The sequence below is a fragment of the Fulmarus glacialis genome, unplaced genomic scaffold, assembly GCF_000690835.1.
Source record: "Fulmarus glacialis isolate BGI_N327 unplaced genomic scaffold, ASM69083v1 scaffold33739, whole genome shotgun sequence".
NCBI lineage: Eukaryota > Metazoa > Chordata > Aves > Procellariiformes > Procellariidae > Fulmarus > Fulmarus glacialis.
In genome coordinates, this window is record NW_009231933.1 from 8,064 (window position 1) to 35,918 (window position 27,855).

The 27,855-nt window shown below is 36.3% G+C and overlaps 1 protein-coding gene across 1 annotated transcript; it reads right to left on the reverse strand.

Moving 5' to 3' along the window:
• On the reverse strand, positions 1–27,855 carry AK8 (adenylate kinase 8; the record flags this gene model as incomplete). Its single annotated transcript, XM_009584738.1, has 9 exons — positions 1–90; positions 2,957–3,088; positions 5,918–6,118; positions 6,946–7,017; positions 8,664–8,745; positions 17,066–17,134; positions 22,868–22,981; positions 23,702–23,751; positions 27,771–27,855. Coding segments are annotated over 9 exons (895 nt in total), but the record flags the coding sequence as incomplete, so codon positions are not given.

A 27,855-nucleotide genomic window follows, 5' to 3' on the forward strand; every position in this document is an offset into this window, starting at 1 on the left:
CTGGGTATCCATTGTCAATATAAGGCTTAACAAGTTCTCCAAGTTTTGTCTTGTCTGCAACAGCTTCCTTTAGCAGTTGCCCACAGCAAACTAACAGGAAGGAAGAACAAAAAAGACACAAGGTTAAATTTTAAAAAGGAAGCACAAAGAAAAGAAAAAAAACACCCAGAAGCTGCATACTGGAATAAGGTCACTGAATAAAATAAAAGTTGTAGGGTTTTTGGTTTTGTTGTTAGGATATTTTTTTTTTTTTGGCCAAGCAGAGCAAAAAGCAAAGAGACTGAGCAGGGGAGAATACTGAATAAAAAAGAATACATTTAGCAAAGAACATATTAAAAACAGAGAGAGAGAGAAAGATATTAATCAAATATGTTTCTGAAATAATAACTCAAGGGATTGCTAGTGGTTTTCACTTTTTATAAACTTACAATTACTGACTAAAATTGCACTTGCTCAACAGCATCTGAACTGCACTGTTGGAGGTGCAGGATAACATGCAGTTCAAGGAAGTGACTCCCTGGATCGTTTAATGATCATGTAAGAATAATATTTAAAAAACTGTGCTAATGCAACATTATCACTGACTTCAAATACACAGAACACCAGGAGATGCAGATTTCAAGTTTTAGTCAGGACAGTTGTACATGAAATACCGCTACTTTGGGCTTGGATACCACTTTCTGACCAAAGTTTTTGGGTCTTACTGCCCCACGCGAGTTAGATACAACAGTCCTGACCCTTATTTTACAGAGAGGGCACAAAGGCATGGAGAGGTTACACAACATCACAACAAGTCCTAGTTTCAACTCCGTTTTGGTAAATATTAGATAACAGTCACTCTGTACATTATTGCATGACCTTTTAATTAATAATCGTAAGTTGATTCCACCTTTTCTGAAATCAATAGCACCAACAGCTGCACTGACTTTAATGGAAAAAACAGCAAGTCCTTTCATCTCCTTTATCACTGTTAAGCACACTGTTTGGCAAACAAGAGTAAGAATACTCCACAGTAAAATTTCTTGGACAAAGTCGATGAAGTTTAATGCTTAAGTGACAAGGGATGAACACAAATTTTAACAGCCACCAGTTGTCCTGGAGAAGCAAATCCATATTCACAATAAATGGTATAAAAACATAACAGAAACTCAGTGCATAGACCCCAACTTAAGACAACTAATATGTATACACCTAAATTCAATCCAATTCATGAGACTATTTAAACATAGGATTAAATTTTTAAGCCTGTGCTTCAATCTCAATGGCCTAATTGGAAATTAAGTATATGCTGAATACTATGCTGAAAAGTGATGGTCTTCCGACTCTGTTTTAATACTTAATTCTTCTAAGATTTGGTTTACAGTATACTTAAAACTCAACATATGGGTAAAGCATTGGTAATGGTATTTAGTAAAAAGAGCTGCAACTCTCTCATATAGTGGTTACTTTAAAAAAAAAAAAAAAGCAAATTTTGACCTAGATGAAAACACTATCAAACTTGCAGTTTTAGAAATAAAGTTAAAAAAAAAAATTCAGAAACAGGAGAACAAGTTAATTTTTCTTTAACACATTCAAACATGTTTTTTTTCATTAAGCCAATTATGCAATTTATAAAAATACAGCTTTGAATAAATCTACAAATATTTATTTTTAATATGAAATTATAAAACACAGCAATATTAAAATAACTGATAGCATAAACATTCTATCAATTTTATTTGTACTTATCTGTATAGTAATATAGATTTTTAAATAATTTAAATTTACCTTTTTCAAGTTCACTGGATATCATTTTAGTCATATTCATGTATTTTTTTTTAAAAGACTAAAATAGTAATAAAGATTTAAAATACAAAAATACTAAAACTAGAACCCCAAACTGATAGGGAGACAGTTTCATAGCTGTTTCTGTGCCTTTAATGGAACTGCACAAACCTATGATCTAGCCATTAGTTGGAACGATTATATGGAAAGCACATGGCTTTTTCCGAAGGTTCAAGTTTGAACTTGAAAAAATTTATTCCTTTTCTGAGCACATCTACTAAACCTATAATTGAAAACAATACCGCTCAGATCTTGAAGTTATTATTCACATGTAACGCCAAACCAGGTTCAATGAAATCTTTTGACTTCACCAGCAGTTCAGGGAAGACACTAGCAAACTGGCATATCGCTATGGACAACTAAGTGAGTTCCACTAGTTAAAGAATCTCCCGAAGATAAAAAAATCACTACCTACTTAATTCTGATTTTTTCATTTGGTACACATTGTAAGAATATTAATGAAATAAACTTGCATTTTACTTAACAACGAGGATATGATTAATCAGCAGGTTTTACAGATATCAGACAGTTTAAAATAATTTGTAGCTACTCCACTATTAGAAGACATTATAGAACATGGACACATATTGCATTGATCCTATCACCAAGCTGTGTATTCATATTATAGGACTTTTTAACATTAGCATGCTAACCATGAACAAGCCTCATATAGAATTTTCTGGGCCTCCTTTAAAAAAGAATGTACTTTTAAATAATTGCTTCCTTTACTAATACATTACTTCAGATGCAGAAAAACTGAGTCTTCATTAAAGTTCAGAGTAAATTCTATTTTAAAAGTGCCCCAATTTTTGTCAGACAGCTGAAACTGCAAAGACATTACCATGATCCACTGATCCACAGAAGAGTAACACATAGAAAAATACTGATGTAAAGGGTATAAAAAATGATGACTAAAAAAAATGTCAGAGCTGGTTTGTCACAGAATATATGGTCTATTGGTTTATATTTCTTCATTGAAATACTTCTCACTTCCCTCAAAAATTTGACATCCATAGCAATGGACAAACAGAGAAATTTTATGAACAAGAAAGAAAGACAGACAGCAAAAGATAAATGATCAAAAAGAGAGAAAGGGGGAATTGAGCAAAGTGCATATTTACTGAGAACTTACTGTTGACAACACCATATTTCTGAGCTATTAGTGCTGCCTGCAGGCTCTTCCCACTGCCTGGGGGTCCACAAAAGAGAATCCGTGGTGTAAAGGGGGCGGCTGATCGGTGCCGTGTTTGGACATAGGTAAGAACTAGAACATGAGAGAAAGGCAAGAAATACAGTTTATATCCTATTTCTTTTTAAAAAAAAACGAAACATTGATTAACTTCTCTCTTTTTTTTAAAAAGGTTGTCATGTTGATCATAATTTATTTTATCACTGAAACATCTAGATACTCCAACCAAAATCAGGACTCTGATAAAACTGTCATGTCAGCAACTTACACTAAGAGGCACTTTAGAAATCTAAGTATCATTACACTCCTGTATTTTCTTTCATCAGTAGATGTCAAACCATTTTAAAGAGCAGATTCAATTAATAATTGCTCTTTTACCATGTTGTTTTTAGCAGAAGTAATTTTTGCTTGATAGGTACAATTTTACCATGCAAATTATAGAGGCATATAATTACATTTAATACTTTCTGCAGTTTCTGAACAAATCTTTAAGTGTAAAAACTCAGGATGTTAAATTAATATGACATTTATCCAGCTGTGTGTGTGATTAACAGACTCCTAATTACAATATTATAGACTTGTAGCATAGGATGTCATGACACAATACGGCATTGACAACACATAACTGAGTATGATTTTATTCTTTTGTCCATTTTTGCATAACATGTAAAGGATATTTGAGCTTCTCTGCCCGATTCCACTCTGTTTGCTGGACATCATTCTTCTACATTTTGTATCGCGTAGGAAATACTACATTCAGGTCAATCTACAGATTATAAGAACTTTGGAAAGACCACAGGACACGTGAAGCATCATCAACATTGCTGTATTGTAGAGATCTGAACTTTGTTACAGTCTCAAAAGAGAACCTGACAGATCACCAAGAAACTAAAAGAAGACACAGCTTTGCAGTGAGGACAAATTAGGATCATATTTGGACATAACCAAACACTCTTACTACCCGTGCCCCTTTTATGGCTAACAATACTAGTGAGGAGAGCAGCTCAAGCTTCAGCAAAAGCTATGCAAGCTTTCCAGGGATCACAGATTCAAATGCCAAGGCTACGGTATGCCACCATATCCTGACTGCCACAGTTACGCATGATTAAAGCAGCATGGGCACACCTACACAGGCTTTGATTTCCTCTGTAATTGCAATGGATACAATTAAGTATTAGCCCAGACATCTTCAGTTCAAATAAAAGACTCCCTAGACTAATGACTCCTTGTAATAAAATGGTCTAAAAACTTAGACTAATAGAATTAGTCTAAAAAATAAGACAGGCTTAGACATTAATGTTTGTATGAATCATAAGCCCATATTAAAAAAAAAAAACCACAAAGGGATTGATGGAGAACATCATAAGGATCAGTATTTTAACTACCATTGTTAACACATCACTGTATAATAACTAACAATTTTCCTGAGGACCCTCTGCTAGACACTTTGGTATCATTATAAAATCTGTTCGTAATAAAGAAGCATCACCAGCAAACTCCAGCCCTGCTATTTCTAGATAGTGGACCTAAAGTATTGAGAAACTAACTCAAACTGCAACCACATAGGATCGTATCCATCTCTTTCTCCAATGGCACAAGCTGTACTGGGATACTACACTGTACAACTGAATTTGCTGTCACATATCCTAGCATACATTAGCAATAATTGCATTAAAGTTTAAGAGTTTAGAAAATTTTATAATTGTATGAAACAATCCATAATTATACTAATATTGATGAGAGATGTCCTCTTTCTTTTTAAACTCTATCTGTAGCAATAAAAATACTTAAAAAAAACCTGGAAAAGCATAACAGAAAACAGTGTGTTTGCTGCATAATTTCCTAAAAACCAAGTATCAGCTACCCAAGGAGTGCTCTAGTTATTCTGAACATTTTCCATAACCCAGTGTATTGAAAAGCACAAACATTACAGGCAAAGCACCCTGCTTACAAATGATGCTTAATTTGCAGTAAATAACCAAGTTAATTAGGAGTAATGATCCCCTAGACAGTCTCCACATCTCATTATTCTTAAAAAAAAAAAATCTGGCTGCTTGATGCACTGCAGAAAAAAGATCTAGAGAGGATTTTTTCATTCCAGTTTTCAATTTATCTCACTACATTATTAATTAATAATAATTAATATTCAGGCACTCACATTTTTATTTACAATTCAAGGCATGAATTCTTTATGAATGATGATATGAACTTTTAAATTTAATTAAGTAATTTAGAGGTAATTAATGTGTAAATTCAGAATATAAACTTCCTACTTGTTTATCTTAAAAGTGCAGCACTTGTTATTAAAAAAAAGACCTTTTTGAGATGCAAAATTACTGGGATATAACAGATCATCTACAGACTGACAGCTACAAAGTACATTATCAATTGGTCTTCCTGGCAGTTTCCTTATTCTCTTCTTGAAGAATCAACATTAAAAGTCAGATTGCATTACAGTCAAGCAAAGGCAAACAAGAATTGTTGAACAGAAAAGCTACCAACGCAAACAGCTTTTAAATAATGAAATGTTCCCAGCTTTGAACTACTCCTACTTCTTGTTATCAGACTTGTGGAAGGTACTAGCCCTTTGGGAGATTAACAAGTGAGCCACAATGCAGCCTTTTAGAAAAGACTCTCGCAGAAACAACCGTGACATTTGCTCTACTGAGTCAGCTGTTCCTTGGCAGGACCGTGAAACTTTCTTTCCAGTTACCTGCCCTTACTCTAGTCCTGTAAAATAATTACCAGGAACAGCCCAAACGCTGTACTAGAGAGAACACAACTCAGCTGGGAGCCATCTGCGTTGACTAATCCTAATCCTACAAACTGTCTCTAACAGCTAGGAACTACCTTTCAAATAAGAGTTTATCACCTATCAGATTTGCCATAAAAGTACATATTTACCCTGTGAGAGGACATCCATGGAAGGCTGGTCTGCATTGATCGATTTCAAAACTTTTTGATAGATCTGGAAAACCGCAGGGAAGTTTCTGTGATACTCCAGCAGTTTGTTTGACATCTCCTGTTCAGATAGACCGTCTGGTTTCACCAAACGTTGCTGTACCAGCGGATCACTTGGCCAGTCAAAGGTCGTATGGTACACCTCTAGAAGTTAGACACTGATTAGGAACTAAGAGGATGATTTAATAGGTCTTGCTCAGCTCCAAAAGGTTTCCTAAACAAAATTAAGGTCTTTGTTTAAGCTTTGTATTGTGGCACAAGCAATAACCTGTGTACTTCCCTCACTACTTGTACTGACAGCTATTACTCTGCAGGTGCACAGATAGGAAGTGGCCAACTGCCCACCCATGTAGCCAAGACAGCATGATGAGTAGGAACCAGGAGCTGGGGATAGCTCTCCAAATTCTTAGACTGAACCTTAAGCAAGACCTTTGATAAGCAAATCTCCTTTATAGCAAATAAAAGCCATTTCTTTAGTTAAGAACGTCCCTCCTACTTCCACTCCTAAAACATCCAATGTGATTTTTTTATTGAGCAATGTCAGGATTTTATTTCATGATGGATGATTGATAATTATACTCAACAGACAATACAGAGCTAAGTCTATATAACAGTCATTTAATGGAAGATATCTAAAAGCAATACCTGCACCTCAGAAAAAAAACAGGATCTAGCTAAGATGCATAGCGAAATGTAAGCTCATATGGACAGATCCAACCTTCAAATACTCTGTACTGCCATAGCCTACTGTTTGCAGGCTCAATACTGAGCTTTACATTTGCCCATATTTTATTGGCACAGAAAAAATGCAATATCAACTTTTTCCAAACAGTTTAAATTTATAATTATAAATTCCTACTCATTCTTAAAGGGATACCATTTAAAGTTTAATCCCACTGGTATGACAATGTTTCTGAGACCAAGCAACACTCCAGTTTCTAGTGGAGATCAGGAACAAACACATACTGCACCTTCTGTGAAGGGATCAAGCCTTTTCCCACTGTTCCTCTCAATCAGCACAGTGTCTGCAGCATAAAGCACAACTAGGAACAAAAAAAAAAAAAAAAAAAAAAGAAGAAGATAAAAGAAAAAAGTGTAGTTCTTGTTAGTTACTTGATTTCCTGTAACTGTTTAGAGGTATCCTAGTATTGAAGATGGATGAATGTATTTCAAGCACATTTGCCTCATTCTCCTTTCCCATTATTCTACCTGCAAATACTTCACTTTTAATCAGAATTTTGTTCCACCTCCTAAACAGTATAGTGGGACAAAATACACATTAATCCAGTCCAGTACCCATGAGTACTAGCTGTTCCTGTCATCCATACCAATTAACAAGGTTCTCCCTCACTTACATTGTATCTGGAGCCTAGGATGGAAGTACCCACAGATCACTCGAGACTGATTCTCTTCTATATCACAAACAATTACTTTTCACCCAGGTACTTTGGTAGTGAGACCAGTGAAATTCATTTTTTGATAACCTCACAGAACAGTGTTCAAACTTGATTAGAAAGCATCAAGAGATGGAGAATCTGTCAGTTCCCTAGGTTGCTTTTGGCTAATCATCCTCACAGTTAAACACTGTAATTTAATTACTATTTTCAGTGCATTTGATTACAGGTTTCAAACAAGTTCTTCTTATGACTTTCTTCTCTGTATCAAATAGCTCTTTCAGACACTTTTCTCCCTATTAAGGTACTCATACACTGTAAATCTCATCTCCTCTCAATCTTCTTTTTGATTAACTAGACATACTGAGCTTTAAGATTCTCATTCAGGTCTTGGTTGCACAGATATAATTGTGAGCAAAACTCAACTTCAGATGTTATTAGCTATATTAAAAATACATGCAAGTACTAGACATAAAACATTTTTGCCTAACTGTATTGCAGTGATTCCGAATTGTTCATTAACAGTCGAATCTCATCCAAATCAAATCCAAAGTGACAATTCATCAAGTTCGCTAACATTCTGTTCACTATCCACTGGCAAGCTCTACATTTATCATTTTACACTGTATTCCACACAATCGTAATAACTTCTTACATTCTAAGTAGGTCCTCTAACTATATTAATTTGAGACAACTGGCTGCTTCTAGATAGCAAGGGCAGCAGTCAAGGTCTTGTCTATCAGCACTTTGCCAGCAAACAAATGTTCCTCTCAAATCAACTCAGAATCCACCCATACTCTGAAAGGTCAAGCTTAAAATCATGAAGTTTCCGCTTCACTTGGTGGAGTAAAGTTTGCTGAGTTTGCATTCTCTAATTCAACAGAAGGACAAATTTGTATTTAGTACATGAGGAATTGTTTTGGTCTGAGGATCACTAATGGCTGATTTCTAGAGATTGAAGTCAGAGAAAATTTGGACCCACTCCTAGGACAGAAGCAAAGCTACATATAGCTGCTCAGAGACACTTGCTGGAGTGGTCTTTTTTTTTTTTTACAGAAAAAAATTACAGAAACTCTAATGCATAAGAAGAAAAAGGTTCACATGTGAAAGACATGATTTAAAGTCTCACAGGTTACCTCAAGTTTTTGAATGAATCTGAACCATACTGAAATATTCTGCTGTCTCGTCAACTCTGATGTCTTCAGTATCGGTATTGAATTTATTGAGGATTTTTGGGCAGAAACATTTTTAGTGTTTCCTACTGTATGCAATCACACAAACCTTGTACTGCTTACCAACATGCCTAGGAATGATGCCAGATGATTGCAGCATCCATGCCTGCTCCTGATTTTCAGGGAAGCCTTCCAAAATCCATCCCTATTGAACAAAACCATGAAACAGTTACTGATCCTGGAAGAGAAAATACAAAAATTAGCAGTAAATATCATTGCTATTTGCACAAAAATTACCTCATTCTGATCTCACAATAGCGCAGTATTTGTTATGGATGCTTGTGAGAGAAGAAAGCAAATATGGAGCACTGATATTTTTGTGAAATAGCATGCACTAATACCACTGCCACAGAGCAATGGGACCTTATGTATTGTAGCAATGATTTTTTTTTCATGTTTCAGTCTTAAAAAAAAAAAAAAAAACTTGTATCTTGAACAAAAACAACCCAAAACAATTTCTACAGTTTTGAAATATTCAAAAGGATACCAGCCCACACTGTGTATAAAAAAGAGGCTAAACAAATCTAAAGACAGATTTAATGCCAAGAACACTGAGGAAAATATGCACACTTTCATTATTTCCTTAAATTATACAGGAAAACTCACAGTAACGGAACCAGCATTCCCAAAGCTAATGAAGCAACAGAGCAAAAGAAAGAAAAAAAGAAAAAAGAGCCTTTTGCTCCCTTAAGTCCTTGTTATAGCCAGCTAAGTGTTGGATTGAGCATCTTTAAAAAAACATTTACAGATCTGTGAAATACCGTAGGAGAGCTGCAGCCTCACTCAGTTTCTGTGTGATGCAGTATTTGAAGTCTAATCCACTTCCCAATCTCAAGTCTGAATCTTCTAAACTTTGTCTAATTTATCTGTTAGTCGCTTAACCACACATGTCCCTGGTCACTACATCCTAAACCTCAAAATAACTTTGTGATGCTACAATAAATCTGGAAACCATCTTTGTACTGAAATAAAGAAGATATTTTAATATTGCATTAGCTAGCAATCATTATCATCTCCCACATAAATGTGAAGCTCTGTCAGTATGGGGTCCAAAGGTTTTAGAAGTATTTCAGGGAAACATATCTCTATGACTTCTGCAGGAGGAAATTGGGACATTCCAATTATACAAGAAAATAGAGTAGACTATTTAAAATTCCTTAATTAGCCTGGTTTCAGGAACATGTCATCCTTCTGATATCTGTGGAAAATAAGAGACTCAAGTAACTGCAAGCCATTTTTGCCACTCTCAGTGTTTGCTCTATCGAATTAGAATGAACCGCTGTCTAAGGTCACACAGGTGCTGAGAAATCAATTTATCCCTTGGGACTTGCAGGAGGCAAGGCTGCACAATATTTTTAGCGGTATGCTAGGAACTTCAGCACTAGTTCTGAATATATTGTGCCTGTACAACACACATAAAGGCCCAGATCCTCTTCTGGGGAGAAATGGCATCAGAGGTCTGAAGCCAATAAATCTATGCCAATTTACACAGACTACAAATCTGGCTCATTTTCTCCACTCCAAGTGCAATACTTTTGGAAACTAAAACAAAATAACTGCAAAAAACCCACCCCACAAAACCATTGCTTCCGATGTCACTACAGCTCAAAATTACATACTGAGCAACAGGCAGTAAACACAATATTGTATTTTAACAATGTACAGCAAACTTCAAGAGGTTTATATACAAATTTCAAAGGTCCTTAAAACAGGCAATAAGCAATTTTATAGCTAAAAGTTTTTGCAATGTAAAAAAACATAGCTCAATAAAGAGCTTCCTGCAACAAATACATTTCAAGGCATTAAATAAATGCAAAATACAAAATACAAAACAAATACAAAAATAGTTAGCATTTTGGATCTTATTTCCAAAGGTCTCTGAGTTCCAGGGTATCAGTCAGTCCCTAATTAGAATACATTATCCATCTACTTGACACTTCAGTGAAATGTCTATTCGACCACAGAGCTGCAGCTTTGTTCAGAACAGGTTTATTGATATTCTGCTGCATTCCCTCTCCATACCCCCAGTGGCTTGGTTCTGTTTTATCACACATCAAAAAGGCCGTATGCTCAGGGCACCCCATGCACAGCTCAGAGCTGGAGGTCTGAACAGCTGCAAGTAGTATGGTATCACAGGAGGGACAAGCTCCAAGCAGATGTCACAGATAAAAAAAAAAGAAAAGGGAAAAAAAAAAAAAAAGAGTAAAAAGGGAGTATGGCTTGGGAACGAAGCAAGAGGAAGCAAGACACAGCAGAGCAAGACCTGACTTAAAATATGCCTATCATGCTTTATGCAAACACTGGTCTTTTTTGCCCTCCTGACTATCATTAAAGTGTAATTAATAACTTCACATGGTAAATTTGTTTCTTTAAGAAGCCATCTATTTTTTGTTCTTGATAGCAGTAACCTTACATCCATGCACGGATTGCACCTTATCACATCAAGGGTTGAACAAAGGCTAAGAGTGAGTAATTCCACGGTGCCTTTACTCTGTGGTCACTGTTCTCTCTCTTTCACATGGAAACCTCAATCCTTTCCCACATGAAGACTGCTGTAAATACAGCATTCTGCTGTTGCCTTAATGCCAAGTGAAGCGCTCCTTGGAGACCCATGCCATGCTGAAAATCAGCAACACGGAAGTGCTTTCAAAGCTGTCACTTTCCTCTCCAGATTTAAGGAATCTGGAGAAAAGGAAATGCTCAAGGTCATTCCCAAATGTAAATCTCATTCCGTTGCTGGCAATTCTCTCAGCTACAATATCAAGCCTATATACTTTCACAATTTCCACCCCAATAATAATGACTTGGATATTCAAGTTCTCTCTTGTTAATTGACCTGTACGTACTCAATGTTTTTTTTTTATTACAAAATCAAAAATTGACACTGCCTTAGAATAATGAAAAGGGATAGCACAAAGAAATAATGCTGAATTACATGGCACATCTGAAAGAAATCTCAGCCACAAGCATAAAGATCAAAGGTCATGAATACTGCTGCCATTAGGAAAACAAGTCGTCGCAACAGTTTTTCCACATCATCATAAAGTATTTTTGATAAAAGTATTACGTGCCTTTCACTCCCATCTGAAAAAAGGGTACAGACAATAATGCAAAAAAATATCACCACTAATAGCTTTGCCAGTATGGATCTAAAATTTCCGAGATTTTCAGAAAAGAGCAGACGGAAGTGCAGTAGAAATATTGTCAGCCCAACTCTTGCAGCCCATCAACATTAGCAGTATGGATGATGGAAGAAGCTCAAACTTTACCAAATTTCCCGTTAGAAAGAAATGGGAATTTTATTGCCCACATTCTTCTTGGAAAACGAAAAAGATGGTGAATAAGCAGATTCTCTCCCCAGATAAACCTACGTAAGATCACTATCCTTGCATGGAATTTCAGAGAGACAACATGATGATCTTTATCTGCCAGTGTAAAACCAGAAAGAACCAAGAGCCATTGTTCTCTTTTCCTTCCCTTTCAAAGATAGCCACTACCCTTCTGAACCGTTTAATACCAATCAAAAGTAATTCTGCCACTACTCATGTGAATCACTGGCCTAAGCTTAGTTTCTAAATGGTCCTAAGACATGAGTAAGGTTGCTCAGTTCTCTCTCTCACAAATTCATCATGCAGCAATCTCTTCACTAGCCTTCCCCAGTTCTGTAAATTCCCTCCACAACACCAGCAGTCACAGGTGCCGTAGCCAACATGTACTAACCCTGTAAGATGAAAAGTCTTCATATCAGCTTCACAAGTCCCAGGTTCTAACGTAATGCTTGCAATAAGTTTTCTGCGTATGCTGGAAGACCTACCCATCTGATCCCTTGCAGTCCTAACTACATTTGTATTAGAAGAACACACAACACAGAGTCTCAGCAGAGCTGTTGATCAATAAAAATGTTCTCCTTGGAGAATGCCTGTGACATCTATAAACCTGTGAGTGTCAAAACAGTGGCACAAAAAATTCCGTATTCCTACTGTCAGTGGGATGAAAACTGTACAATTAATGCCAAGCCAATGACACCACAAGGAGAAATAAAACAAACAGCTGGTGGTACTATGGTCCAACATACTGCTCCTAATCTATTAACATTCTCAGAAAAAAATGCTGACTCATGCTTTGAGAGAAATGGCATAAATCTGTTCAATGAAGTACAAAATCCACCGTATTAATTCTATTTCCAATCACACAAGGAAAATATTGCAATTGAAATGCATAGATCCCCTTTCAAATGGAAAAGACATACACAATGTGAGGAAGTTTTAGTGACCATGAATTACTATCTATTAATTAAAAGATTTTTAATAACCATCACAACTTTGGAAAGTCAATTATGTGTTTTTCCTAAAAATAGCTGAAACCTTAACTAGACCAATAACATACACTCCATTCTTGCTGCATGTCAGGGAAGCTTTATAAAGGGTTTTTTTCCCCCCCTCGCTCTGTAACACATCCAGCACTGATTCAGTGTTGCTGGTGATAACATCAGGAACATAAAATGTAGGCAGGATACTACGCAGCTGTTGGCATTTTAACCATCTTGTCACCTTACTCAGAGTTTACATGGCCTAATACTTAAAATAACAGTCACTGAGAGATCCTTCCCTCGCTATTAAAAGGAGACCTAGAACCATGCCAACAATTATAGAAAGCATGGGGCAAAAAAGCATAGGGTGGATGCAGCCTTTGGAGAGCAATGGATTTTGCTTACACACTGATGGTTAGTAAAACTCACTTTAGCGCTATCACAACAATCACTGGAAAAATGCCTTCTTTTCATCAGGCAAAGAGACTTATGTGAAAAAATAAGCATGTTGGAGAGATTTTAGAGCTACTGTTATAAAAGCCCTAAACTGAAGAGTTATTCACCTACTTGCTAGTTTACAGCAACTGCCATCCAACAGCTTTCCTCCAGATAGCATTAGAGGACAGATTGCCCCAGCAACTACTACCTTTGAGAGATCATGTGAGAAAATATTTAACCAAAACTATTGAAAATACCAGGGGTACCCTGGCATCTTCCCTATCCTGCCTGCTAACCACTAGTAGCACAACCAGAGAAGCTGTCAGTGTTAAGCTGAGGGGGTCTGTGTTTGAGGACTGAAACCAGCCTAAAGCCTAGCAGTTAGCAGTCAGAAGAGCAGTTTCTCTCTTGGGTTTATCATCTTTCTAACTTCCTTTCATTTCTACAGGTTTAAAGATATTTTAAACATACTCACTAGAGGAGAAGTTTCACTTGAGATAGATGTTCCACATCTTGCCACAAAGACAAGGTAGTAAATCATACAATCACCTGACTTGCTGTATATCCATGATATCTCATTGCACTGCTTACATAAAAAATGTTGACATTCATAGCCTTTTTTTGCTGCTCATTTGCTAGCATATCCAGAGATGACAATACTGGTCTTTCAAGTGTTCCTCAGCTATACTCTTTAATTCAAAATGCCACAAAAATGAACAAGATGGTACACCACATGCGTGTTTTTAAACAGGTTCTCCTGAAAATTGAAAGGCCTAAGTCCTGTGTGATTTAGTACAGATAAGCAAATATGTTAAATACTACCAGATATTTGATCTGGAGTGCTAAATAATAAATAAATAAATAAAATAGCTCAGCTAAAAAGACCTTCAAAAGAAACTAGACAGACTCATATAATTCAGGTACACTGACTAGCAATGCAAAAGTTCAATTTTACTTCGCAAATTCCAAATTAATAGATCAATTATGGAGTAAGATGTACAGTATTTTGCAGAGAAAAATCGATAACCCTTAGGTTTTCTGCCAATCTCTTTACTCCTTTCTTTCTAAGGATCCAAAAATCATTGTTTCAATCTCCCAGATGATGAAGCATGGAGCAAGAAACACAGGATCCTAAAACACACAAAAAAACGGTCCATTTGGAAAAGAAGGGGAGGGGGTCATGTCCTTATACATAATGAACTAGAAAATTCTTCCACAGGCTTTCCAGGCCTCGACATACCAGTGTAGGAAGGGACTTCAAAGAGAAACGACAGCAAGGTTTAGGAAGAAAATAAGAGCTTGAACTAACAGCAGTATGCATTTTGCCTAAAACCTGTGTCTCATCTGCACGGCGAAGTAGATTTTATTAGTTCACAGTAAGTGGAAAGAAGGCAGGAGTGTGCATTAGAAAAATCCACACTTCACAGTTTAGAGTTGCCAGTACATTTTAAAATCCTAATCTTGGTAATTCCCCATGAAAGCAAATAGTGGTGTAGTTTAAAAGTGCAGGGTTCAGCTCATCACTGTGTTACTCCAAAGTTGCAGGAATTCAACCCCATGAATGTCAATGGGATTTATATCTGGTATAAATCTAGAATAATTTAGAGATGAGCTAGGTTTCTGTTTCATAAATTTCCCTTCATAAAAACAATTGCTCACATTTCTTTGAGGGAGGAGGAGTCCTATACTGTCATTTGTAAATATGTATGGGACCCAATAATGCACCCCAGATTTTTGTTACGGTAAGTCTCTCATTAAACCTGGATTTAGCTGAAAATGCAATGAAATGTTCAAAAGTCACCCACATTAACTTATTTTTACTGCTTCAGAGCTTTCTCTACTGATGAAAAAGGAAGGACTTTTATAGGAAGGTATTTCCCAATGCAAATAAGGGCACTGTCATACACTCTTCTATGACCTGGCAAAAGAAGAAGATTAGCTGGGCAAGGAAAGGTTTGTTTTAGCTTAATGACTTTTCTCGGTAACATTAAACACCAGCAGGTAGTATTCAAAATTAAATTCTCATGCAACCAGTGGATTAGACAATGTGATAGGTTGAAGTTTAGCTATTGCTAGTCCTAAGCTATTGCTTAAAGAGACCAGCATACTACCTATTTTGCTACAGCTCACAACAGAAATATGACACAGACAGATGTCCTCTAGTAAACCTCTCAGGCAGGAACAACTTAACAGATTACATCTCCAGCTATTCATTACCATCCTGATCAAGTTATCCTTTCCACAGTTCATACACTGTAATTGACCATCTGATGCAGCTTACACAAGGCAGGTCCATTGAAAGCCACTTCCACCAGTGGCTTAAGCTAAGATAGTTGACTTTGCACTGAAGCACATGAAGACTTCTTTGGCAATCATTCACATTATCTGAGTTCTAAAAGCCGAAACCTTCAACCAGGGGCAGAAAATTTTTTCAATTCTCTTGCTAGTTTTGTTGATGTTTCTCTGCACCTATAAACACCTCTGTGCTACAGAATTACCATCTTAAAAACTACAAGGCAGCGGTCCAGTCCCCAAGATTATTTTGTTTTACGTGGATGGAAGGATCACTGCAGACTATACAAAAAAATCACAGAGACAGAGAAAGAAGTACAAGACATAAGGTTTTCAGCATTTCCAGTTTCTCCTTAGGAAGCAATTTTCACACTTCAATGAAATGTTAATTACCAGCCCTGCTTAATTCAACCAACAAGGTGGATGATGATGATGTTGAGAAGCAACAGATTTTAATAAAACTATGAGCCTTGCAATATCTCTATGAGGTCAGGAAGTACTAGTTATCCCCTGACCCAAAGGTGTGGGTGTGACAGCGTGACTGTTCTGAAAACACGTACTATTTATCTGAAAAAAGCTGTTTAGTCCTTCATGAACGTAACACCTACTTTGGACTGGACTTTTTCCTCTCAAGAAATGCATCAAATAATGTCCACTCCATATTTTGGCACTGTTTAGAAACAGGGGTTTATTCATTAATCCCTTATAATGGGCTGATTATGGATTCAATAAACCATAACAACATCTAAGATTTTAAAGGAAACATAAAAGAGATTTTGCTTTCCTTGAGTCCAGACATTAATTTCAACCAATATTAATCTACTTATGTTCTCTTTTCGTTCTATGTTAAAAGCCTCTACTTACATTAAGGCTAAACACATGGAGCGGGGGGGAAGCCACACATCTGTGAATACAGCTAAATCTATTCAGTTGCCTATTTGTGTAAACTAACAGTGAACATATTAATTATTACCGAGAAGAGAATATATGCAAATGCAGTTTTTCATAAAACAGGATGAAAAAAAGACACAATGAGCAATAAAGAAAATTGATACGAATAATGTTAGACTCTTTGTTCCCCTTTCCTCAATAAGAGTTAAAATCTTATTGATTTTTATATATTTTCTGTTTATCTGTTTTGTCCACTATAACTCTGCCAGTTGCCCCAGGCAATCAACAAAGCTATGCTTGTTCAGCCTTTGATCATGTCTGTGCTAGAAGATTAGCATATGCATACTCTCATCCTCCCCTTTATCCTGTTAATAAAGCTCCAAACTCCCTCTGCTGATGTTCAAGAAAGCAATCCACTCCAGAGCCCCCAAAGATTTGCCCCCATTCCCTCCTCTGCTCAGGACTCAGAATGCTAACTACTATGCACGAGTTGTGTAAGTGCTTATCCACCAGCCCTCTGAGGAGCAATTCTTACTTGTTTCATGCAGTCCACATTTGACAGACGTTCCTGGATCAGATTGGCCCAAAGCGCGTTGGGAATTTCCTAAAGAAAGAACAAAAAAAAGGCTGAATATTCACAATTGAGTTCAAAAGGAATTTTACCATGCAGGCATATTCCGGTTAAAGGTGAAATGAAATGTCTTCTTAAAAATAAATAAAGAATTAAATATGTGCCAAGTCCCTAGTCATTAACATAATATATCAGAGAGTTAATAAGGGCACAAAAATCAGTGTTAAAGGTAAGCTGAACACAAAGCTTAAATCCATGCTTTTTGCACACTAACATGGAAGCGGTGCCAAGTTTTGCACACTAACACACACATTGGACATCAAACCTGCAAAGGGATCCATAAGAACATCACATCCACAAGTAATCCTTTTTACCATGAGTATCTGACCCACTACTGCTTCATGTCTGTGGATTCAGCATTAATGATCTTAACAGCTATCCTGTGAAACAAGCAGAATCTCAAACACAGAGCAAATAATAGAAAAAGTCTGATTTTTAGGAGTTTTGTTTCATAGTTTCAAGTAACTCACTCTTTCATCATCCAGAAAGTTTATTTAAAGTACATTGTAATGTTAAAGTTAATTTTAATGTTGAAGTTAGTTTATTTTTAAACTCAGGACCGTGAAATGGGATTGAAACTGCACGTGCCAAGATTTTCAGAAGTGCTGTTTCCTTCTGTGACTATTACTTTGCCCATATCTAGAGATGTTTTGTAATACAGTATTTGCTATCTGACAGAAGAACAAAGTTCCTGTACAGATTTAGCAGTTTTTGCCCCTCATAATATTTATTCCATTATTATATTAGATTTCCTGACAAGAAATTAACAATACCCTTCTCTCCTTCTTGTAAGAATTTTCTTCACTATCTTGTTAATTTAGGCCTTCATTCTATGCTAAAAGTGGTTGAACAAACTCTATGTTAGGTAGTTAAAACTTGATAAAGTCTAAACCTTTGGCCATGCCAGTCAGAGCATCTGTTAATCATCTGACTAAATGCCTTGTCTCAGTCTCATTCACTTTTTCATTATTGGCAAAATGAATACTCAGAAAAAATTGTGCAGTCAGATTACTCAGAAAAAATTCTGCAGTCAGATTCTCTACTTCCCCAGTCAAAAAATTATCTTTCACTTAATGACGTGAGCTTGACTCTTTGTTCCACACAGTTCCATATGCTGTGGGTTCCCATCTCTTTTTCTGAGCAACAGTCTGAAGGGCATAATCATAAATAAGGAATATTTCTGCAGGCTTATGTTATGCTAAAGAATGCACATAGATATAATGAAAATGTGGCTAACTATGTGGAAAGATGTCATAACAATCTTTGTCATTAGATCATGAAACAATTTCACCAGGATTGGTGGAAACAGTACCACACAAGTCACTCTAAAGTAGAGTAGAGCAAGCACTCTAGAATACAAAAGAGACCAGTCCTCGGAAAGGACAAGGTGGCCCAGTCAGGCAGTGGGATTTCTTGTTTTATTTATCTCTACTGTCCCCAGTTCTCAGTGTCCTTCCTAATATCAGCCATTCATAAGGCAACATTCAAGCAGGTAAAAGAGAAAAAGGGAAAGAAATTGCTGTGTTTCTTGAAAGTCGGCAGGTCCCATAGGGTGGTGCGTCAAAGCCTCCTGCAGCCTCTCGCTGCTGGAGCCTGGGTCTGTGGCTTTGAGTCTGTCACCTTCCAAAGGTGCATCACGCTGCTATCAGAAACAGCTAGCGTCTTGCTTACTCCTTTGATGTGTCATGTCAAAACAGGCTAGCGACTGCCGGGGGTCCACTCTGCTAAGCCTTGCCAAATCAATTTAAACCAAAATTATACTAACTTCTTTCAGTGCAGTGGTATTCTTAGTCCTCTCTTTTGAGCAGGATTTATTGCACAAAAACAATCAAGGACACACATGCGGGTATTTCAGTGGTTTAGTTCCTTATGCTCTCGGTGGCTCAATTCCAGTCTCATTTCCTGGTCAGTTTTCCTCCTATTGAGCAGTGGCCTACAAAATCGTTTTCAACAGGTTGCTTGTAGAAAGCTTAATTATTCAACTAGAAATCATTAAATTTGATACATATCAGACAGCACATTCATAATTTCTCTCTCATAAACACTCACATAAATATATCATGAGCCTGGTAGAGGGGACTTTGCCTCCCAGAAATCTGCAATAATGGACAATGATACACATACATTTGATAACTGCAGAACTGTATACCTTATCTAAGGCACTCTGAGGCTGTCCCAACACCCAGTTCAGTTAACGGAAAGACCTGCTGCTTGAATTGTTAAACCTTCTAAAAGCCATGGTATTTTATGTTCAGACCACTTTTCTATACACACTGGTTTAATCACTATTTCCATACTGCTGAAAAACTGTACTCATTCCTGATTAATTTTAAATATTCCATGTTATTTCAGGGACATCATATTTCATCTTACATGCCTGATCTACTCGGAGTTACGTTTTTGCAATCTTTTCACAAAACTGCTACACTTTTTGTTGCCAGGGCTGGGGGAGCACTTTGCCTAGACATTTCCATTGGAAGATTTGGATATATTTGTCCTGAAAAGAGCTACAGCTAAAAACTTCTGACTTAGTTTGCTTTATAATTTGTACCTCAGAGAGAAAAGCAGTCAAGTTTGAAGAAATTTGGTTTAGTATCTTGAAAATCATGAATGTTTAGATTTAGCTTGTTCAGATAAATACACATGGAAGACTGAGGGTTTTTTATGTATACACAAGACTGGAACAGTTCTTGTTTGTTCCTTCGTAGTGGCTTGTCCCGAAATAGATTAGAATGCCGAACATGCATAGATAAGGACACCTTCGATTTTCCTCTCTCCTATTATATTTCTTCTTAAAAAGCATGAGGATATGACGCAACTGTAGAGTAGTTTTAAGTCATTACATAGTATGCAAACTCCTTAACTGCAATTTAGTATAGCATTAAGAGCATACCCATCCCATAAGCCCACAATTACCACAGCCGTTTCAACTTCTTATTTTATCCAGCTAACAGGAAAAGTGAAACATGCAATAGCTCATCATTAGACTTCACTATAAGAAAAACCTGAAGGTGCTTCCTATTAACATTATAATAACTAGAGATGAGGGAATAATTTGCAATGATTTATCCAAAAATGTAGCCTCTTTTTCTGTTCATGGAATATTTATTGACAGCTCGTGGTTCTTCAAATTTATTGAATATTCAAAAATATTTGACTTCTTTTTGGAATATTTTTACATGCAGAATGATCACATTTTACTTTGAACAGTCAATATTTAAAATTCACTACCTGAGCTGTGCTCATTAGTAAGTGGCCAGGTGTGTGTTAGTGAATGATTGCATGTCCAACTTTAAAAATTGAGCTTCAGAGAATAATCACATATTTCAAATACGCCTTCCATGAATTCTTGTGCCAGGAAAACTCAAATGCTTTAACGTTCACTGGAAGTGACCACAAAAGAGATGAAATCTTGGCTAAAGATAAGTAAAATATGTGAACAAACATTTGCAGACCTTTTTGCAGCGTTTGTCCAGATCTAGTAACATTGGCCTACTGACTTAAAAATGAATGACCTTTGGCACTGGGGTTAATTTAGCTACAGTAACCTTACACGCATGAAACGTTCCTCTAACAACATTAAATTGCGTTATATGATCTTCACACCAGACTTTCAAAAACACAGTCTTAGTTCCTGCTTTTCCTCTTTCCATTTATTAAATTGCTTTGGCCAGGCCTACAACTTTTTAATGCCCTGGTTGTATCAAAGACAGTATAAACAGCTATTGTTCTGTTCCTGAATAGACATTCAAACCCTATTAGTGCTAATGAATGTTATGTGTGCTAGAGGAGTCAAGTTTACCACTTGCTTCAGCAGAACCAGGGGTCAGTTACAGCAAAGGAGATTTAGCCAGCAGACATGAATCAGTATGGGAAAATACAGCTCTTGAGATGACAATCTGGCTACATTTTAAGTCATTGTAAAGCTTGCATTGATTAAGAGGCAGCAAGGAGTTCCCTCTTAGTTTTAGGAGTAACATTTGAAGAATCAAACTCACATAAAAGAACAAAAGAAATGATTTAGTGAAAACGTTCTTCTAGGATCTAACATCTCAAAAACAAAGGCAAACTGCACAGTACTGAACCACCACCAGATTCTGCTCTTCGGGCACCCCTTAGTACCTGATTAGCCTTGACATTTTTGACTTTCATCTTCCACACCATCCATTTTTTTAAATCAAATAAGCCCAAAAGGACACCCTTGAAAGTGCATCTGTATAGTCTGAAATATGTTAATAATTACAGTAATTAAACCAAAGGGAATTTTTGTTTTAAATTCTCCCCCTCTAAGTTGAAATTTATGAATCTGGCAAAACAATCTTTAATAATTAGAATGAAGATTTCAAAGTACATATTCTCAATAAGAATCATTTTATATCATCCCAGCCAAAAGCAAACCTTTTTGTCAGTAAGTTCAGCGAGTTCAATGAACTCTTTCCTCTCAGATCTTTAAGTATATTACTCAAGACATCTCCAAGCATCATTCACTAATTCAGTATAATAAACACTACCCTATTTTCAGCCTAATTTTTTAAGGAAAAAAAATTAGTCTATGTGTCACACCATCTACCATCTCAGCAAATTATGAATCTGTTGGCCAATTTCAATGAAATTTAGCAGCAGTGTAGAATTCTCACAGAAATAAAATTTCTTCAATTTTTATGAAAATAGGTAACAAGGGAGAAAAGAGAAACTCAAATTAATGGACTCGCTACAGAGAGTCACAGAAAACCAGACTTCCTCCATTCTATTACTCATGGAATACCTTGACGTCTGGAGAAAGGAATCATCTAAAAGGGCAGGAATCAGAAGGAGATGCTTCTGTGTATTCAAGACGTTCTTTCAACATATTTTTCTGATCTACTTGTCACTAGCCTTTAATAACAAGACAATTACATTGCTGATAACTAATCCTGTGCTTCATGACATTTGGGAAAAATGTTCTTCAGACCAACTCCTTTGAGCATTAGTTAGGAAGCCCACAATGAAGGATGGATGGATTTAAGAACCTGTCTGGAGCAAACTGGGTACTTGGAGTTGGGTAGAGTGCATCAACCCAAGAACTGAATGACCTCCTGAGTCGGCTGCTATTAACTCAGCTTGAGAGCTTCTAGGGTTTTCAATAACTGACTGGATTGTCATACTGCTTTTGAGTTAATGCACCAAGTTATTTGTGTCATGCTACAGAGAAATCAAGCATGCACAACTAAGTAGCTCTGTCAGATCAAAAAAAGTTCTCTGTGTACATATTTTCCAGAGCATTTTGTACTGAAGGAGACCTCAGAGATTAATGCTTATTTTATTGAGATTATCAAACATGCTGAAATAGAAGATGCTTTGTTTAACGATACAATGAACCCTTCTTTAAAATGTATTGTGCATACCTGGACTTCTTTCAATTCTGTTGCTCATGTCTAAGGTTAATGTTTTCAAGACCTCCATTACTTTACAGTGTCTTCCTCTCCTGCCCCTATTCTATGCCCTGACACATTTTTATCTTTGTTTATATCTTCTTATCTAGCAGAGGTTACCCTTCTTCTCTGAAAGACCCTGTATCTACATATACACAAACCAAAGTACAAATGAGCATAGAAATAAGAATATTTACTCTGATCTGCTCAATTCATAGCAGTAGAAATCATGGGAATGCCATATAATTCCTCTTCTGTGACATGAGAACTACTATTATTATACCCTCTTACACACCTGTTTTCTTTCTTTATATGCCTTTGCTTCCTTTGTCAGCGCTAATATTTCCTTGAATAACAAAGTCTCCCGAGAGATACGTATGGCATCCAAATGTTTACAAAGCCACATTGCCTGAGGGAAGAAGAAAAAAAAATACAGGTCGAATATTTGGAAAGAAAATGAAGCATTTTTTCAGAAGACTGCAGAAAGACAGAGTGCTTTCCCAGCCTTCCATTTAAGTAAACAGACTATATGTGTAACTTTAAGCAGTTTCTTATAAAATGTTCAAGAGTCTACAGCTTTGAATAAGGTCTTTTTCATCTACTGTACTATAACACAGATTTTAAAGAAGAAAGCATTCTTCCCAGCATGCACACACCACCATCATCTGCAAAGTTTCTGTGGTCAGCTTTCTCTGTGGTTCAAATACAACTTTGACATTTTCAATTAAACGGTACCAGTGAACATGACAGACAACTGGCCATGCAAATGAAGCAATCCACAATATGGGAATACCACAAATGTGTAACTGTGGTACTCCTCTCAGGCTAATTAATCCTGCTAAAAAGCTGGGAAAAAAAGGCAGGCAGGATTCTGTTGCATTACAGCAGTATCACTACCACTACCTGAGAGAGCTCTCACAGAGCTCACTTGAACATTTCCATTTAACCTCTAGTGTAATATACAGGCATTCCCTTAGGAATGCCACCCTTCAACTTGTCTTGTGCTCTTCTATCACTTTGACAATTCTGAAAATTATTTTCTCAGAATAAAATTTTCACAAGTGCTAATCTCAGTATAAAGTAAAAAGGTAACTGGACAGTATTATAACATTGAAGGTAGCTTACTTACAACTGTAGTTTTCCCAGAAGCAGGTGGACCAAGTACACAAATTCTTGGAGCTATGAAACAAGAGTATGTGAATGTCAAGATGCAGAACAGCAAAAATCCCAACCACTTTCCCACTATTGCGTTGCATAATATAAATGTAATCACAATGAAACAATTATTTCAGTTGGAAATCTGCCTGAATGGAGACTTCAGGATTGGGCTCCACTGAGGGAAAAAAAGCGGAAACGCTACGTCAGTGACAGCTGGGTCTTCCTTTAATCTCCATGGTCAATGAGATTAATACTCTGACTAAACATGCCACTTAAGCATCTATCTATCTATCTATCTCAATTTAAACACATGGATAGTTTAGGGGGTGAACCAGAGCATAAGATATGAACATTTCCTTATCTGAGTTTGACTTTTATTCCCAAAACATTGATTAAGACCTAACACATTTTGTGAGGAAAAAATATTTTAGCTTGTACATGCAGGACAGGACTATTTAAAAGTGACTATTATCAGAATCATAGAATGGTTGAGATTGGACAGGACTTCCTGAGATCATCTCTCATAACTCTTACACAGTATGGTAGTAAAAATACTTTTTACTTTGGCAAAGCTTTTGGCTCTCATCACAAAAAATGCAATTTCACTTTTAGTTTCATCTAAATAGGGTGTGTCAGGGTTCAGAGAAGATTTAGATACTGCAAAATTAAGCACTCTCTCTCTCTACCCTTTTTGACAGCTACCTTCAATTTTTCTAGTCGTCATTAAAAGTAATTTTCTTCATCTCTGTATCTTGTGTTTCTCTACTGCATGTCCCTCTCCTTTCCCTGAGGGGGCAAGGTGGGAAAAATGCATCCCAGTTCTGAGGAATTCTTAATCTAATGCATACAGACAACACAATAGCCATTACTGTTGTAAGCTTCATTGGGAATGAATTAGAGGCAAGACAAACAAGGGAAAATGGAGTAACTCTTAGGAAAGTATTTGGGACTTTTTCCATGAACACACCTTGGGCTGCAATCCCTTAAGCTGTCATTTTATATTAATATTTTTGATGTTTTTTCCCCTAAACCTTGCAGAAGAAAAACCAAACCAAAACAGACTATACACAGAAGGGATTGATGAGTATTTACTGGGAATAACATTGGTCAAATCAGAGGAGGCATCTACTCACCCAAAAACCTCTTCAGCTCTTTATAACCAAGGGAGATACAGTGTCTGATGGTAGCAGACAGGGAAGGATGTGAAATGTATTTTTATGAGGCCTTCCATGCACTTAACAGTTATTGGGCAGGTGCAATTTTTAAACAGACATGAAACCCAAATTACAGATTCATCTTTACAAAGTTATCTGACTTGGAAGGTTTAAGAAAAACTCCCACCTTATTGGTTCTTGCAAATGCAACAGAACTAGTACACAATGTAGAAAAATACTTTAAAAGGATACATCAGCTGTTTTTATCACCTAATTTCTTTCAAATGTAATGTGATTAAATCCTAGGGTTTTTTTTTAATCTAACACCTTGAAACTCCAGCCCGGTACTTAGGAATTATTTATAAACAGCGTCATAAAAGAGTGCTCGGGTGCCAACACTAATCAACTTCTTCAAACCACTTCAAAGAAAATCAAAAAACCTTTCCATCCACAGATCCTTTTGAGGTTTAACTAGGAGCATGATTTAAAATTCACAAGAAAACCCTTAGGTATTGAAGCTTTAATACACAGCTTTCTTGGACAAACGTTTGATAAAAAACGAAACATACCATTATATACACCATATCATGCTTTAATATTGCCCAGGGCTACTGTAAATGCTCACTTTGTACTAAATCTGTTTTTCTTTCTGCTTAGTGGCTGGCAGCAGATGGGGCAGTGTAATTCACTGATTTACTCATTTGCACACTTGTAAGACTCCTCTAAAGCATTCTCCCTAAACATATGACACAAGGGCACGACCAGGACACCACTGTATGTAATGTTTAACCCCCTCCAATCAGCAAATAGTCAGTATTTAATACTGGAGGTCTGAACCAGCAGCTAAATGAAATCAGGAAAATCTAGAAAATGTCTTTTTCTTCAGTAAAAAATCACATTTCATTCCATGTTTAGTCTTGATGAGATGTTACAGGATTTACTCTTCCAAGTAAAGTAAGTTTTAACATTCAACAATAATTTTAGTCATAACAAAATTAATCGTGGAATAACGCAAAAGAACAGCTGGACTCACTGAGTTCCATTTAAGTGCGAAAGATTCTGTAATTAATATTAACGTGACAAAATTTGCTTAACTTGTAAGAGAAATCCTTTGTCAAACAGGAAAAGCACATAGTACATGATGAACGTTTTTGCAGAACTTTTTTACATTTCTTCAGAGGTTTGACTGTAAAGGAAAAATTCACAGAAATGCCACTTGGATCCTGAAAGCTTTTTTTATTAGCACAAACCAAGATACAATGTAGAAAACTAGCATTTTTGTATATGAAAGAATTATCAGTCTTCACATGGTTCTTTAAGCCTTTTAGAAGGATCACATGAAAGAACAATAGTACAGAGCCTTAAGCACAAACACTTGGCCACACATTTGACCTACGAGATTTTCAAGACAGTTGTACGCTATAATCATCATTAGACTTGTTTATATTTTTAAGAGTACTTTAGATCCTATTATTAATTAAAAAGGTTTTCTAACTTCACACCTGGGATAGATGCAATGCTTCTTTTCCATACATCTCTGTTTGAAATTTTCTCTAGGGCTAAAACTGTCTAGCAAGGCAAGATCATGAAAATTCATCACTTTACTGATGGCTCTAATACGGTTTTTTTCTTCTAAATAGTCAGCACCTTCCGCCATGATCAAAAAGTAAAATCAACTCTGCTACAGATTTCTGTTACATTATTTTCCATATAATTTATTCTTAAAACAACATTTAGGCTTTAATTTTAATTGGAGTTCCTTCCCTTTCTTAATAGTTTTTTCCAGACCAAAACCAGACAGCATTTTTCCTTTGACAAACAACTGCTGTAGTTCTATCTTTAGCCTGTAAGTACTGAAGTCATGAAATGGAAACCTGCCTAATTCTGTTCAAATAATACTGAGGGGCTTCAGGACAAATGTTAGCTCAATGTGAAGAAATTTTATCAGCATTCTACCAAACCACGTGAAATTCTTTCCATATTTTCCATGGGTCTATAAAACAGATGGATTACTCATGCTGCCCACATCAGAAAAGGCTGGACACAATTTGCAGGATTTGATTCTTTCTTTTTTTTTTTTTTTTTTTTTATATTTAGCAGCATTTCAATCAACATCCATCTGATCACCACCACTAAGAGCTCACAGCACCTCTAGTAATAATGATTTCATTGATGCTGCAGCAGAACTTTCATAATGGTTTACCATGGTTTTAAAGAAACATCAAAGCAACATGACACCAGCTATCCCTGACAGCTCATGCAGAACAAAAATTAGAGTTCAGTTGTGCATATCCAAATATAATCTGCCTAAGGGTGAACAGTTTGTAAATCAAATAATTTGATTGAGTGTACATGCTTTTATTGTGCAGAATACAGACTTCCTATTCAATTTACCAGGCTTTGTTATACATACAAGTAGGCATGCTCACTGTTCCTTCATCTGAGATGCCACTGAGCAGTGGAACTCATTAACAGCAACTAGTAACTAACTAATCAAAAAACAGAGAATCTGCCAGCCCAGGTAGAATAGGAAACCAAATTTACACCTGACAAAAGGAGTAATTAGCGAGCTTAAAGACAACAGGAAATATCAGATGGGGCACAGAACACATTAATAATTGATACACTAGAACTCTTTGTTATTCCCTTAGAGGGTTTCATTGTTATAACTGTTAAAGTACATTTTTTATTAGATTACCCACTAAAAAAAGAAATTAAAAGCATCTCACCTATAACTATTCCAAAACGCTCACCTTTTAATTTTTTTCCCCCTCAAGACACAGTCTGAAAAGTTTTATCCATCGTTTGTCAACTGAAGCGCAGCTTTCAAACAGCTATTTACAAATAAGGAATTGAACTATTTATGGCGTCTCAATTTTCACTTACCATCATCGTTGTTTTGCTTTAAATGGTTTATCATATACTGAATGGGATCATCTGGCTTATGAATTAATAGTTCTTCAAGCATGTT